We start from the raw sequence: 17,518 nt of genomic DNA, 5'->3' as shown, positions 1-17,518 counted from the left end.
GATGTAGTTGTTTTTTTGTTTGAAGTTTTTGAAAGAAAGGAAACAAATGTCCTCTTCTAATAACAAGTAGTAGATGAAAACTGATTTGAAATCACATCTAAGTTCAATACTTATATTAGTATTCTATTGAAAATGAATACATCAATCTCTTGATAATAGTTCTATTACAAAAAAGTGAAGTCCTTTAATCCACTACTAACATACCCGATGGTGTGAGGAGGAGAAATTAAAGTCTTTGATGAAACACATAGCTAAGCAACTCACTCAGAAAAGAGGTGCTTACTCAGAAAATTAGCTCAAGAGATCAGAAATCTGATCCTTTCCACTCCAGATTGTTGTCACAAGGTAGTCTGCTGGGGGCAATGGTGTTGCAGTTCATAAACGGTAGTTTTATGTACTCCAAAATCTTTAGTCAATATGACCTGATATAAGCCTGATTTAATGGTTTTTAGACCCCTTTTAATTGTGGCAATTCTCACCAGACTTGTTTGTGGTGTAGGAATGATTGTCTAACAATAAGGGACTAATTAGAATGAATTTTGTGTCTGAAAAGAACTTCCAAAGTGTTGTAAAGGGGGGTTGGCTAGCCAAGCAAGAAGCCACCTCACTCAGCCACCAACACTTCTTTAGCTACTCCAAAAGTTCTTCAAAATCTTTGCCTTGTCTTCTCACAATCTGTTTTAATATGTTGATATAACCCTTGTGCAAAGATGGCTTCAAAACATATTGCTAATTCCTCCAAAGATGGTACGGCTACTCACACAAGCAAGGAGGAGGCCTCAAAAACTTTCAAAATTGATTCACCATAAACTCAATGGAAACCCCTGGTGTAGAGTCTCTCTTCACACTCTTGGCTGGTCTCTCACAGCTGTAGATGTGTAGCAGCAATGGAGGGTTACGTCTCCAAGGGCCTCAAAACCACAAGATCCTCAAGGGAGGCGAGAAAGAGAAATATTGTCCAACATAATGACTTTTCCCATAAGTTTGCCTTTTAATACTTCTCCAAAGTTACGCCCTAATTAGGGTTGAACTCTAGCACCTCAATCAGATTTAATGATTTAATGTTGATTACTTTTTCCATATTATAATCCCCTTTTGGAGCACTCAACTTATGTTATGTGTTTTTTCCACTTAAGTCATTCTTTTATCTCTCACTTCCCCTTTTACTCTCTCTCTAGAAATAGGAACTTAGGATAGGTGAAAACTCACTATTATTAATGTATTTTTAGCAACCCAAGGAGAGATTATGAAATTCAATGTGGCTTAACTAGAGTGATTAGCTTAAATGCTCTGGCAAAACAAGAAAGAACCTCCTGACACATTTTCATGGAGACCAACCTACTTGGGTCGTCTATCCAACCTGTTAGTCTACAAGGCCCATTAATAGACTAACCTTGTAAGCAAAATTGGCCAAGGAGGGGACATTACAAAGGTTTAAGCCCTAATTAGGGCATAACTTTGGAGAAGTATTAAAAGACAAACTTAGGGGCAAAGTTATTATGTTGGATAATATTTTCTCTTTCTTGCCTCCTTTGAGGAGCTTGTGGTTTTGAGGAACTTGGAGACGTAAACCCCCATTGTTTCTGCACATCTACAACTATGAGAGACCAGCCAAGGGTGTAAAGAGGAGCTCCATTCATCAGGAGTCTCCATTGAGCTTAAGGTGAATCAGTTTTTGAAAGTTCCGAAGCCTCCTCCTTACCTGTGTGTGAAGCTGTATTTTCTTATTTGGAGGGCTTGTCAATACATTTTTTGAACATCTTTGCACAAGGATATATCAGCAGCATATTAGAACCAATTGTGTGAAGACTTGGCAATGATTTGAAGGGTTTTTTGGTCAGCAAAGGAGTTGTGACAGCAGCTGTAGTAAGGTGGGTGCTTTCTTGGTAGTCCGACCTACTCTTTTTCTCTTTGCAAGATCAGTTCTACACAAATTTCCTTCTAATCAGTCCCCTACTGTCACACAAACCTGATACAGCAAACAAATTTTGAAAGGTTGCAGTAGTGAAAGGGATATCAAAACACATAAAAAACAGTCCCACATCAGGCCGTACCATCCAAGGAATTTGGAGTGTACAATAAACCCCAACTCAAGGGGAAACCTTGGTCTATACACTCTATCACTATCGCCTTCAACAGACTACCTTGCGACAGCAGTTTGGAGAGAAAAGAATCGGATTTCTGATCTCTATGAGTCTTTTTCTGAGTAAGCACCTCTAATTCTGAGTGAGCACCTTAGTTGTGTGCTACATCTATAGTTCAACTTTTCCTCCTCAAACTACCAGGTATGTTAGTAGTGGTTTTAAGGACTTCACTTGCTTGTAATAGAACTATTATTAGAAGATTGATGTATTTATTTTCAATAGAATACTGATATAAGTATTGAGCTTAAATGTGATTTCAAATCAGTTTTTCAATCTACTTCTTGTTATTAGAAGGCATTTATCTTCTTTCTTTCAAAAATTCAAACAAAAAAATAACTACATCTTCTGCAACTTTTGTCTAGCTCTGAAAGATCACATTCAAAGAAAAGACATATAGTATTATTAATTTAATTAAAGAACAAGCAGGTGTTCTTCTTCTATTGTTCAAAGAATTCAGTGTCCTAGAGAGGGTGGGACATTCAATCTTGACACAATGAACAAGTAAATTCAGAATGAGTTGCATTGTGAATCCTTGACCACCAAGGTAACAGTATACTCTTTGGGCATAATTCCTCATCAAGACTCAACTGATTTTCAATCAACCATCTGAATCTTGTAAATTCATCATTGCATTGTGGAGCATTGGAATCGTCTAGTTCCACAAACACTTCCTGCTTAGCTATATCCCAAAAGAATATTTTTCCTTATAGTGCTTACTCAACTCTTCACAAAAAAGTCAAACAATGTAACTCATCATGCTCGGTTGTCTCGTGGATTCTGCACTTGCTTGATGTTGCAATTTCGAACAAATTGTGTGGGTGTAGCTGTGCGTTCAAAGTCCACCAAATTTAAAGGATATCAACTTGATGATCATTTTGGCCACACGAATCATGAAACCGTTGCCCATCCATTGAATAATCTTTATTTTTTTATTTTTTGGATTTTCAATTTTTTGCACTTTTTTTTTATTTTTTCAACTTGAAAGAGATCTAGCATATCTCAGATGTAGCTTGAATTCTCATACCGGTACCATCCTGCGATTGATATGAATGTGAACTACTTACTTTCCTTTGCAAATTCGGTTGATTATCCAACGTTCTCACCTTTGTTCTTGTGGTAACTCTTTTGAGCATAGAAGATAATTCCTCCACTGATTCTCCACTTGAATTGATAGGCTTTGACGTTCACACGTTCATTTGTTCGAACGTTCAAGATTCATGTTCATGCCCTCCTTCTAGTGCCAATTTTGTTGATGTGGTTTTTAGGACACTTCGAACATAGAAAAAAATACCAAGTATTCTATCCTCTCTTGAACAAAGAAACTTCATATGCTAAAGAATATGATCAAATGAAACAACTTATACAATGCGAACAATCGACTTTAAGTTGTTGGTTAGACTCAGTGTATTTGATGTGATCTTGTTGGTAATCACAAAGGGACTTACGCTTATGAACACAATTAGAATGTGGAATCTTCCAAACTCGCTTGGAAAATAAAGACAAAAGGAGATAAGGATTAAGAAAGTCTATGCTACTCCTAACTATGTAAGAAATGATTGTTGACATAGTGCAACCAAACCAAGTTTTTCTTTGCCATGAGGAAACAACTACACAAAGATGGTGCAATCTCCTATGGATAGGCAAATGATTTTCATATCACCTATGCACACTAACACCATGAACAATGAGCATGAAGTAATTAAATTTAAGCTTTTAGATAAGTTCAATCTAACCATGCACTGTAACTTGCAATCAAAAAATTCCAAGTGGTATGAACACTAGGCTTCACCATTCATCAACAATAAAATCTTCCATTCATCTAATTAACATCAAAAACTTGAAAAGTAGAGACCATGCAACATGTTGAAATAGCACACAAATCCACCATATCTTCAATGAAAATAGTATGTTTATTCCATCAAGCTTTGACAATAATCTCCTTTCCTCCTACTCTACTACGAGCTCTAATTGCTACTAATTGTCTATTGATCAACTACTAACTATTAACTATTAACCTTTACAAATGAGAGGACTGAGCCTTATATAGAGGTCTCATTACATTTCAATGGCTCTGATCGATTCAAGATCAACAGCTGAGATTTAACAATAAAACCCTAATTAGGGTTAGTTATAACTAACTTCATTTAGCCAATGAGAAATTACATTGCTTAGGACACATGTCCCTCCCTAAATGTGAACCAATTAGGAACGAGGTTAGGTGTGTGAAACAATATTTGATACATTGCCATGTGTCACTTGCTCCTTCACTGGATGAGTCGGGTTCAATGTACTTGGACATGTTGATGTGGCAGCTCTTGATTGAATTGGTGATGATTGGATGCCAACTCATTATACTTGTCTTGTAGATCATCACACAAAGTGTTTGTGTCTTGGGCAATATCTCTTGATACTCAACATTTCTAAGCCAATGTGATGATGGTGGGGCACATTCCCAAATTGTATCATCTATATGATCAAGTCAACCTTCTAACTTTTTTAACTCTTCTGAAACTGTCATGCTTGATCAATCTTGCATTATCATCCTCAACTTGGGAACTTCTCTTCTTTGTACGATGAATTTCCACCTTGATCCTTGTTTTAGACTTGAATTGCTTGCCTTGATGAAATCCTCCTTAATATAGGGGTGTCCTCATGTTTAACCGATGTCCTTCCATGTATTGACTCTTATTCTTGGATTTCTGAAGGAAATTCAAGGTGAATAAAACATTTCCATCATTTTCATTGTGACGCCTTGATCTTGTCTTCCTTTGTAGTGCAATGTTGAAAGTGTGAGGTGTATATGTTAACTCCCTCCTTGCTTTGAATCTTGATGCCTCCTTCACTCGTGATGTAAAGAAAGCCTTGAATGATTTCAACTCCTGATGTTGCCATCTTGAACTCGTGGATCTTGATGTGTAAGTCCTCCATTATGTTGAAGACATTAATGCTAGCCTTCCTTGGTACTTGTTGACGTGTCTGAAATCGCATTGCTGCAAACTTCATACGGCCAACGCAGAATAGAATAGCCGACTGATTATCCTACTCTCTCTTGAGATAAGGAAGTCTCTAATGCTGTTTTCTAAGTTTGATCAAAGGAGACTACCTCAAGGTTTCTTTTGTCAGGTCTTGACTGCGGGATCTCTCAGTGGCTTGATGTGTTTATGCTGGAAACACAAGGGGGACTTACGATTTGCAACAAGCTAGTCTGTTGTGATTCTCGAATTACGCAATAAAGAGAAAAAGGAAAGGTTTAGGAGATCTAAAACTAACAACACGGGTATGCGGGTAGACGGATTCAACATAACCAATTCTTGCTTGGCCAGAATGGCTCACAACCTTGCAGGAACGGTGCAATCTTCAAAGGAACTTGGAAGATTTTCAGATTGGAGACGCACGGCTAAGCACCCAATTCTGGCGCAGCTCGGACGGACACCTGCAATTGAACTAAGCACAATCGAAGGCTCAAGTTAACCACACAAAAGGATACACAATCGGAATATCCTCAGTGGTATGAGCCCGAATCTATCAAATAACTGCACACCCAAAATAGAAAGATCTATCTAAAATGCTGAAAGAAACCATGCAAACAGGATGAAAACAAGACAATAAACACCAAATCAATGTTCATATATTGATCTCAACTGCCTATTACAACAATTTCTGCAGCATCTCTATGCTACTGCTAAGATCTAACCTATTCTAACTCTAAAATCTAACTATCTAGCAATTTCTAACCCTTTTCTAACAATCTCTCAATCTCTAACAATCTCTAACAATCTAACCCTTTACAGAAGAAAGGCCTCTGCCTTTTATAGGTATTACAATTTTGAATCAGAGGCCAGGATGGACTGCATCCAAGGGTCCTGATCTGCCTTCCAGAAGCTGACAACCTTGACCCATGCTGAATTAATTCTCAGTTATCCAACCAGCAACAATCTCAACTACCTGCCACTATTTGGCTTTAATTCAGGTCTATCCAATCTTCTTGGTGGTTGGGAATAGTTATCCACAAAAATATCTTGCACGGGACCCATAGGCAGTTTACAATAAAGCAATTTCAGCTTTTTTAGGAATTGAATTCCTGGAATTAAATCCAACTGTGCACTTTCTGAGAATGCATAAACTTGCAGCATTCAGAGTGTTCTTTTGCCTTTTGCCTCCAATTTCGCCGGTGGACTTCATCTTTGTTCAACGACATGGTTCCCAATGCTTGGTTGCTCTTGCGCTCCTGCATCTTTTCTTTTCCAATCTTCAGCGCCTGGCCTTGAATTGCGATCCTTCCTCGATTTGCGTTTCAGGACTTTCTCCTGGTTCTTCGATGACGTCCTGCGATCAACCAATTTCACTTAATTAAATCAATTTGAAAAATTAAATAATTTAATTTTAACAAACATTAAATTTAATTACGATGTCTGGCTTGAGAAGCTCTTTGCGGGATGTATCTTGAAAATGCTTCTCTTTCTCTTCGATTGTGAAATCTGATCCTTGGTTTTTTATTTCTGCGTATTTTACCTTTGGAGTCTTGGACGTTTTAAATGGGTTTATGGCGCGATTCTGGAGGTTTGAAGAGCTTCTGCAAATTTTAAAACTCTAACTCTCATGCTTTTCTGGTAAATTTCGGAGAACGGAGGGCACCTTTTGAAATTTGCAAAAAATTTCGGACCCTTTGGCGTTTTTGCAAATTTGGAGCATTTGAACTTTGAATTTTCAAAACCTTTCACTTTTGGCTCATGGGTCCGAAGTCTGAGGACTTAAGGCGAATTTCGGACCTTGCCATCCTTTTGCAAATTTCGGAGCTTACATATATTTCGCAAATCGCGATTTTCAAACATTTCGCCCCTAGGGTCCGAAAATGGGACTTCACGTTTTTGGTGAACTCTCATTTTCGGAGCTAAACCACCTTTTGCAAAATAAGTGAACTTCGGACCTAAACATGTTTACAAAATTGGAGTTTGAAGGCGTTTTACAAATTTCTGAGTTTTAAAATTTCGGGGCTGGGGTCCGAAAATGGGTGTCCAAGGCAAACTTCGGATCTGGAGGAGCTTTGTAGGATTTCGCACCTTTATACCTTTTTTTCGATTTCGCCCCATGGTCCGAAAATGGACACTTTAAACGATTTTCGGGGCTTGAAGCGCTTTTGGTAAATTTTGGATCTAAAACGCGTTTTTTTTTTTGTGTTTCCTAAACTCGACGCACTTTCCATTTACCTCTGAGGGTCCGAAAATGAGGGCGCTTAAGTGGTTTTCGGACCTTGTAATATATTTCACAAAATCGCGTTTTCACTTTTCGAACCTAAAAACGCGTTTGGAAATTTAGAAGAAACTTCGAATTTCGGCCCTAGGGTCCGAAATTGGTGCTTTAAGTGAAATTCGGACCTGAAGGCACGTTTGCAACATTTCACTTTTTCGGACCTCCTGCCAGTTTTATCAAATTTTCCACTTTTTGGCCCAGGGTCCGAAATTGGACAACTTAAGTGATTTTCGGACCTCTGGGGCATTTTCGCAACTTTTGAACTTTTTCACATTTTGGCCCCAGGGTCCGAAATTGGGCATTTTGGGCGATTTTAAACGTTTCCTCAAGAAGTGCGAGCTTGGGCACTTGGGCAAGTTTGTCCAGTTCTATTGCAAATTCTAGTTTTTGGAGGTTTCCTCAGTTTTCAGAGTTAGCCAAATTTCAGGATCAGGAAATTCCAGACTTAGCCAAATTTCAGGGTCAGGACAGAAAGGCACAAACTGGGGGGGGGTCCCTGTCCAAGACGGGGATGGGTGTGCGATTCGCACAACAGTACTCTTGTGCTTGTTGATGAAGTCTTCCCCTTTGCTTTGATGACATCTTGAAGAAAGGTGGAACATGCCCTGATTCTTCATATTGATGAGCCACCTTCATGCTCCAAGCATCCTCCCACTGGCCCTATCCTGAAAAACAAAGGGATACTTGAATCAAAAAAACATTAAGGAGTAAACAAGAACAACACTAATAATTCACACATTATACTCTTGAAAACCCTCCCTAATTTGAATTTTTAATTCTGGAAATGATTTTCTGCTAGTGGAAATTGTGTAAATCGGATCTAATCTGAGTTTTGATCCTAAAAATCGCCTAGGTCTTCTCTTTATACTGTGTACCTAGGTCTGCTCTCTATACTATGTGTCTAGGTTTGCTCTCTATATTGTCAAATGTTGCACTCAAATGCCACATTCCTCTGTTGGGTATTCTTATTAATTATTTATTCCCTTCGAAAAGAGACAACCTTTCACCATTAGCACCCTTTGAAAGAGTGCAACTCTTCATTATTTTTTCCCTTTGAAAGGGACACAACCTTTCACAATCAGATCTGCACTTCTGATTCCCAAATTATTCCCCCTCTGTAAAGTGCCTTGTCAAATTTGATGTAAACCCCTGATCTTTTCACTTAGACAATTTGACAAACACTTTGCCTGCAACCGGTATGCTTGTTGGTTCGGTGTTTCTGTTTGTATTGTTTTGGTTTTGTATGCTGCAATTGATGTCTTTGAATGCTTCTAACAATGCAAGATTGACTACAATGACATAGAAATGATATGCCGGCTGTTTTTTTGACCTTTGACATGCATATAAGTGACTGAAAATATTAACTACAGCTACTTGACAAATCATCAAACACTTGGCATGCATCTATTCAACCCAATATGAAGGTACAGCAAAAGACACTTACAACTAATAGACATTTAGACAAACATGTGGCGTGCAACCTTGTATCTCCTTCTTTAGGTGCAAACTAAGTATAATGCTGTTGTGCAACTGATCTAAATGCAATGCCAAGACTCTTGGCTTACGATCAAAGATCGTTTCAACGACTGGTATAAAATGTGCACCTACAGTACTATTGATGGCAGCGATCAGATTTATTCCTTTAGACAATAAAAATGCAACTAATGAACCTGGAGTAATATGCTTTAATGAATCGATGATGCCAAGGGAGACCTAGCAGCAATGAAGATGCCTCTGCAATGAAGAAATATGCTCAAGTCCCAAGGCGCTTTGACCTTAAGAAGACATGCCAGCCCTAGGAGAAGGTATGGTCGGTCCTTGAGAAGATGCACGGCCCTGGATATGTGTGCCAACAATTAATAAATCCAACCTTCAAGATTTATCTGCTCTTTGAATAATTTACTCTTCAAACCTTTGAAATAAGCTTCTGAAAACTTCATCAATGTGCTCTATTTTGGCCTCTTGATGAAACCAACCCCTCGCAATAATTCAACTGGTATCTCACTGCCTCAAAATTGCACCAACACTAAAGAGTTTCTGTTCTCCAATGCTGAAATTCCCAAACCCTTGGTCTCAAGCTCACAAACAAACTTCATCGAAATGCTCAAGTGTTCAATGAACAAACAATTCATTAAGGCCCTTTTATAACTTCTCCAATATGGCTTGATTTTCCCAAAAAGCATTTAATATTTCATTAATCCATTAAATGCCTCACCTAGGCCATTTTTAATAAGTGCAAAGTGGGCGTCCAACTTTATGTATTAATATTTGACTTTATTTCATTAAATGTCCCTTATAATATAAAGTCCAAATATTAATCATTATTATTCACTTATAATTAATTATTATTAAAGTATCATAACTCCAATCATAACCATTATTTCTCAATTCTGCAAACACCATAGGGTAGCCCATTGAGTCCACTGTTCATTTGAATGCCTTACTAAAATTAGTAAGGTTGGCCTCTAACAACCCACTGACTTACTATAAATAGTAAGTACCCTCAAACGGAGCCAAAAACCTTTGAATAACAATGCCTCAGAACATATGAAGGGTCTAGAGATGAAAACAACAACTGTCCTCTGGAGAGCCAAAAAAACTCCACAATAGGGTCCTCTAATCACCAGTATTAGCCTACAGCTAGGTTACCGGGTTCAGCCCCCTAGACCCCCGATACTGGTCCGGTCTGGGGTTCTGGTCCGGTCCTCCTGTGGTCCAGACAGGGTCTATGATTCACAGGCCTGGTTTGGACCAGGTCGAACCCAAGAGGACCCAAGTCGAACCCAAGGGTTTGACAACCCAATAATGGTTTTTTTTTTTTGCAGAATTTAATTGTTTTTGAATTCCACCACATAAAAAATTAAAATATAACGCAAAAAGTGAGTTTTAAAACATTAGCTTGGCTCATTTCACACAAGCAACATGACTACAAGCAAGGGGAAACGAAGATGTGGGATATAGAACCAGAGCATACTGATTTGGATGCTTTCACTTCTCAGCTTGTTTCATTTGATGACTCAGATAGCAAGCAAACTTAAAGTGCAAGTGCAAGTGTAAGTGGCATTGGCATTGGCATTGATTCATCTAATGTCAATGTCAATGATGAGGAGGAGAATGGGGATGATGAATTAGAGAATCCATTTGATGATCAAACTTTAAATTGTTGAAAGTCGAAACAATGATACTTAAATAGTTTATCATTTTGATATTAAACTTGATGTATATGATGCTGTTATGGTATGATCATGATGCTATGATTACAAGTTTATGTTGGTTTTGTTATTTATATGATGCTATGCGACATGCTAATCTTAATTCATGCATATATATATATATTAATAATTTACATGTTTTTGTACTAACGAACCCAAACCCCTTTTCAAAATTTTGTCGGACCAGCGTACCAGTTCTTCAAACCTGAACTGGAAACCCATCAATTCTGATGCACGCTCAAAATGGGGACATTACACCCTCAAATGGGGTTCTCTTCTCCCTTTTGTATCTCATGTTTGAGGGAGTCACAACTTTTCATTTCATGTCTTTTGACCATTCATTAACTTAATTAAATTTTAATTATATTTAATTATATTCTTTTATATTTTAATTTTAATTTTATTATTTATTATTAAATTCTATTTCAAAGTGGGGACACTACACACTCATTGTTGCATTATATTTCTCTTTGTTCCAACCCATGTTCTCAAGTGATAGTTGGAAAATTGTAGTAGTGCATCTTATAATATATGAATCTAATTTATACCCATGAACTCTAGGCCCAACACTATTAATAATACTAGCATTAACACTTTCACTCAAAGATTTAGGAAATGAAAAAAAGAAGTCTCCAAGAACGGCTGCCATTCTTCTCTTTGCCTCCTTTTTAGTTTTTTTGTTGCTCAAAGGTCTCTAATTGACTCTATACTTTGAATACAACTTCAAGAGGTGAACTTGAAGTCTTGAGAACACTTTAGTATCGATTTCACTCATTGCCACATTATATTTGTCTTTATACCAACCCATGTTCTCAAGTGATGGTTGGAAAATTGGAGTAGTGCGTTGTATGTTAGATGAATCCAATTTAAACCCATGAACTCTAGGCCCAACACTAGCACTAACATTAGCAATACCACTGACACTACCACTCAAAGATCTAGGAAATGAAGGAATTGAATAAGAAAAGTCTCCAAGAACAACTTCCATCTTTTATCTTTGCCTCTTTTTCAGTTCTTTTTGTTGCTCAAAGGTCTCTAATTGACTTTGTACTTTGCATGCAACTTCAAGAGGTGTGAGCATACTTTAGCACCTCAGCATGGTATTTGTGCAAATAAATATTTCAACCAATTAATGCCTCCCAAGTATTTTTGTTATGTAATGTACACAATATATCTTCAATTTATATCCCAAAAACAATGGTACAGCCTCCAATTGCGACCAATAAATGGTATGACTAGCATGACAATTGGTATTACTAGTGAATAGATAGAACCAACAAAGGAACTCCTCCTCAATCCTTTTTTATTGTAAATATTTTCCACAAACATATCAAAAAATTCAAAATTGGAAATAAAGTTTAACTCTTCAACTTAAATATCTGTAATTTCCACACATGAAGCATACTTGTGAATCCTATATGAATCCACTACAATTGGCTAGGAGGTGTGCTTCATCCTATATGAATCCACTACAATTGGCTAGGAGAGTTTTCATCCTCAAAACCAATCTTTGTCAAGGGATTTTTGTCCTAGGGAAAAATTTGAACACTGGTTCAATCTTTTAGTAGAATTTTTTAAAATAAAAATGCCAAGAATGAACTTTCTCTTCTCTACCCTCTTTTTTATACACTTTTAGGAAATATATAAATATTATTTTATTTTCCTTCTAAAAGTGATCTTATAATTTAACTATATATTTTGGACCCCATTTAAGTCACTTTTTTATTTTCCTTCCAAAAAAGATTTTATAATTGAAATTTATATTTTGAGTTCCATAAAATTCTCTTTTTTATTTTCTTTCTAAAAGTGAGTTTATAATTTAACTCCATATTTTTTACCCCATTAAAGTCACTTTTTAATTTGAAATGTCCAACTTAACAAAAATAATTAATTAAATGTAAATTGTTTAAAAATTGGCTTTATTTAGACAACTTAATTTAATTAATTAATTATTCCCCTTTAACATCCCAAATACCCTACAAAAGTTAAAAATAGGCTAAGGGTTTCTACTCACACCTCCAAAGGGGACATTACATTCCAACATCCTCAGAAAGTGTCTCTAGGCGCTTAGGGTGCTATTGAAAATTAATTTTTAATATTTAATTTTGTCTACTGTGTGTAATACATTCATAAGGAGGGGTCTATGGGCAATGGTAAAGGTGACTTGTGAAGACAATAATTAATTCATATTTTACAAAAAAAAAAAACTAAAACTTTAAAATAACTCTTAAGTAAATCATATAAAATAAATTTTAGTAAATACAAATTAAATAATTTTTAAACAGTTATAAGAAAAATAAAATAACTTTTAAGTAAATAAAATAACTCTAATTAAATAAGAATAGCTCTCTAAGTAAAGCGAAATAAAATAGTTATTTAGTAAAGAAAAATAAATCATTTTCAAATAGTTCTTAACTAAATAAAATGTCTCTTAAATAAATATAATAACTCAAGATTGAATTTGGGCATTTTTTAGATAGATGTATTTAAGATATCTATACTAGCTAAAGTTCCACCTCCAAGTGGGGCACTTAGGAAAGAGTGGAGAATGACTCTCAAGTTCATATGTCTTTTGGCATTTCCCAAGTTGAGTGCTTGAGAGGCGAAGGCTTTTGGATTTTTCTTGAGTGACTTGCTATTGTAGAGGTTGTACATGAGGCTTGGGCACTTGGAGGAAAGAAGGTGAGACTTGAGTTGCCTGGGCATGGGAATTCACGAAGAGTCACTTTTGGACACTTTGTTGGCTTTGGTTGAACTTCCTCATGTTCTATAAGCCACCAATGGTTTCCCTTTTCCTGAAAGTCTATAAATTGGAGCCTCGGGATAGTGGAAAGAGGTAAAACAAGTTGGAACTGGAAGGAATATTAGTAGGAATGAGAGAGAGAAATGGATGCTTGAGATTGTTTATAAGTACATAGATGTTGCTAGATTGGAGGCAAAGAGGAGAATGGAAGTATGATTCTATTGTAATCTTAAATTCAAAGTTAATGCATACTTGACTTCTCTTTTTGGTGGAGTTTTTTTCCAAAAAGGTTTCTCTACATAAATTGTGTTGTTTAGTGCAGTAATAGTGTTTGCTATATTTTTTATTTGCTGATTTAAATTCATTAAATATCTTCAAAGTAGTCAAATATTTAAACACTTGATTTCAGATTTGCAGAGAAATTTCAGATTTCTATATTATAGTAGTTTAAGCATTATATCTCATCAATTGGTATTATAATTTGGTCCTAAATAATTCAATTAGAGATTGAAATTTCCCAACATTATTATCCTTTAAACAAGTGTTTGGATAGGTATTTGTACACCACTTGACATAAGTATTAACTAAACTACTCATATATTTATGGAGCACCCCAGTTTGGGGTATGCTATGGATCTCAATCTCTAGCTCTATTTGAGATTTCCAGTTTCTTTCTCTGTACATGCTACTACCCATAAACAACAAGAATACGACAAAGATACGTCATTTCTAGTATCTTTCTGTAATCCATGCTAAGATCCAAAATATTCTAGAGAAATTTCAGCTTCATATATAAAAAAGTATTTGATTGGCATCAAGTTGCTTATCATTTCAAAGTTGGCAATTGACCATGGTTGGATTTGGATAAGAACAGATTCCAATATAAGTACCATCATAAGCTAAACCTTTTTAATATGGGTCACATCATTACTCAAGGTATTAGTTTGAACACCTTTTGTTTACATTTACAAGATCACTTTCATAATCTTGATATAGTCAATGCATTATTCAACTTATAGTGTATGAAGCATCACAACTCAGTGAGGATGTTTCGGTTAGCATATTTTGGCAAAAGACACCTCTCTTGATATTCATACCTGAACAGCATGAAATCAACCAACACCTTAAAAGGGAGCTTTACCAGTGGTTGTCTTAGTCCATCTTTTAGCCGGTGGTTCCCCATTTGCAGCAGAAATTGGGGTAAGTTTCTCCTTAGCGAGCAGGTGATGTAAATGCTATAAAATATATAAAGTGGCTGTAAAGATACACACTATTAAATACAGATTCCTTTAGATATCTTTCATTTAACCCTCATCATGTTTCCCTTCCTTGAATAAGTTGTATTTAGAAAGTTAAGTGTGGATGCTATCATGGCACTTGTACTACATAGGTAATATTCCAAATAAGTATCTTGCACTCAACATATTCACTTATGTAAGAGAAGAATGCATAATTGTACAGTCCGCAAGATCTCTTGTTCACGTTCTTGTTTCTTGTCTCCTCTTTTGTTCATTGGTTTCTTCTTTTGGCTGTGAGAATATTTAAACAGTTGACATCAATTTTAGATCTTTGTAGACTTGATCTATGATATAATGTTTTTAAATTTGAATTCCCTTATAGTGATCCTTTAATCTCAAAATTGACAATTTTCTCCCCTTGACATAGTATTTTATCTTATGATTGATTGGTAACCATTACAATTTAATGAATAATTTACTGCTAGAATGCCCCTTAATTGTGCAATAGCCTCAATTTTCATTTGCTTATTTTATTGCAGAATCCAGAACGAGCAGATGAATGGTTGCTTGGAGAAATTTCAAGAGCTGTACGTATAATTTTAGTCTGAAATGTGTGGAAATTCAAGCACAAATATAATGTAAACTAGAATTTCTCAAAAATGCTTACTATTTAACCATTGAAATTCTTTTACTTGATTCTGCAAACCTTGAAAAATATTTATAACTGATATACTCTTTTCAAAATTAAATTCTCACAATGTCTTTTCATTGACACTATTTTCAGTCATATGATCCAAACGCAGTGATTGTTTTGGAAAGCATAATTGACCTCAAGTTGTCTCTTCCAATAAACTATCTATTGGACTCCTATAATAAAATGGTTTTGCTTATTCAGGTACATAAGTAAAGCCTTCATGGTGTAATTTTCTTAGAAGTATTGTTGTATACATTTCAAATGCTTAATTCTTAAAAAGTCTAATTAGTTCAGACATCTACTTTAAGCAACAAGAGATCAGTATACAAAGTTTCTGTCTGAATGTCTAGAATTGGCTTGAGTTTTTTTTTTTTGAATCTTTAAAAACAATTTTCAGGGAGACAAGGATCTATTATTCCAGTCCAAGTTAAGATCAACCATGCTTAAGCAGCAGTGCAACAAAGTTGTTCTTAGGAATGTCAATGCAGGTACTGCTATATTCTGGAATAGAAATTATATCTCCTTTGAGAAAGGATGTATTAGAAAGTTCCATTGGTAACAAGTTCTGTAAAGAAAATCTTTTTGTAGTTAGTGCTTTAAACTGTGAAGGAAATAAAGTGTCAACAAAAATTCTAAGAAAATGCTTGCCGTGGCTATGCATCACAGGTCATTGTCCTCATGACGAAATCCCTGATGAAGTGAATTCGATCATTGACGACTGGATTCAGCAGATTGAGGTCTCTGAGAACAGTGAAAGTGCAGAAGGAGCAAATGCATATGAATTCATGTCCCAAAAATGAGATTATTTCAGGTTCTTTGGGATGATCCACTAGCCAGATTTGTAGAATTTTGAACCTGACCTATCCTCTCTGAACCAATTGATTAGCAAACAATAACAACAAAAAGAAGAAAACACCAATATCTTTATTGAAGCTTAATAAAAAAATTACATAGAGGCTGTATATATAAAGAATTTGCAGTCTAGAAGAATAAATAATAACTGCAGTTCTAAATATATTCCTAGCTTTGCATGGAAAGCTACTAAGGCTCTCAAACTAAAAAAAGCAAACTACTCCCTAAATTAAGAATACAATAAGTGCATGCACAACATGCTTTATTTACTAAAAACAAACTCATGTAAAAAGCAAAACTAAAAATAGTCCTAAGGATTCATGCATGCTGGAGTACATGCTTTATTTGCATGAATAAACAAAAAAACTATTAACTAAAAATAACTTATGCATGGTGATAAATGGATAGCTTCATGTCCAAATTGGAGTTGCATGGAGCTGCATGCTAGAGCAACATCACTTATCAACAAGATTCACTTAAATAATATTCTTAGTATTACATGAATGCATCACACAATCATAAGCAGAGTGGGTATAGTATAAGTAAATATTCTGTAATTTATTCTTATCAATCTCACGTGTGCAGTAAATAGCAGCAGATTCCTGAGCTCCATCAGATAACTCGATGTTTATCATTTACAAATGTAATAAAAAGCAATACTGCTTAATTATTCACTTTGGAATTGAAATCTATATTGTGTGTCTAAAAACATGGATATTTCAAGAGAAACGGTGATTTAAAAAATGTAAAGCAAACTTAATGTTTTGTATTATAATATAATAGAAAATATAACATTAAATATTCTCTATGCATGGATGAACACGTGGTTTCTCCACTAGAACACAGTAAGTTTGCCACACAATCATGTCGGACGCAAAATGATTGCCTGATGCGAGGAAAATGTCAAAAAACACAGGAAAAACACTAAAAATGGTTTTTGGGTTTTTAAGGAATTTTGTCCATGTCATTTGGTGACACAATATTTGCGAATTTGTTCGAGCGAATCCAAACAAGTTTAAACTGAGTTCAAGATTCTAAGTCCAAAAAAATTATTTGTTTCTTTTGTTTTCAAATAACTAAATAGAATTATAACAATGTACTGAGCTATTGAACTTCTATATTGCATATATCTTTATGTTATTTAGTTAAAAAATCTCATCTTCCAAGAATAGCATTTTTATCTCACATGTAGATGACTTGGAAGATAAGCCTAAATTGTTAGTGCTTATTCACACTTTATCAAACAATTAAATATAAATAAAACACTCTATCATTCATATAAAAGTTTCAAATTGAGTTAAAAACTCAAAAGTTCCTCTTCGCGAGATGGAATTATACAACAATTTAAGTATGTGTATGTATTCTTCAAACTTCCCTTTTGCTAA

General features: G+C 35.4%; 1 protein-coding gene across 2 annotated transcripts in view; it reads left to right on the top strand.

The window, feature by feature from the left end:
• The window catches only part of LOC131060609 (uncharacterized), a 103,955-nt gene extending 87,140 nt beyond the window's left edge, over positions 1–16,815 (top strand). For both annotated transcript variants that reach the window (XM_057993917.2, XM_057993916.2), the window contains 4 exons: positions 15,127–15,174; positions 15,372–15,482; positions 15,679–15,769; positions 15,948–16,815. In XM_057993917.2, coding sequence (XP_057849900.2) covers positions 15,127–15,174; positions 15,372–15,482; positions 15,679–15,769; positions 15,948–16,081 — 384 coding nt within the window. In that variant the 3' untranslated portion in view covers positions 16,082–16,815. The remainder of the gene's footprint in view (positions 1–15,126; positions 15,175–15,371; positions 15,483–15,678; positions 15,770–15,947) is intronic.
• The last annotated feature ends 703 nt before the right edge of the window (positions 16,816–17,518 follow it).

Source organism: Cryptomeria japonica, chromosome 2, assembly GCF_030272615.1.
Source record: "Cryptomeria japonica chromosome 2, Sugi_1.0, whole genome shotgun sequence".
In the NCBI taxonomy this organism is placed as follows: Eukaryota; Viridiplantae; Streptophyta; class Pinopsida; order Cupressales; family Cupressaceae; genus Cryptomeria; species Cryptomeria japonica.
Note: the sequence above shows the minus strand (reverse complement) of the source record. Positions and strands in the feature narration are given on the sequence as shown.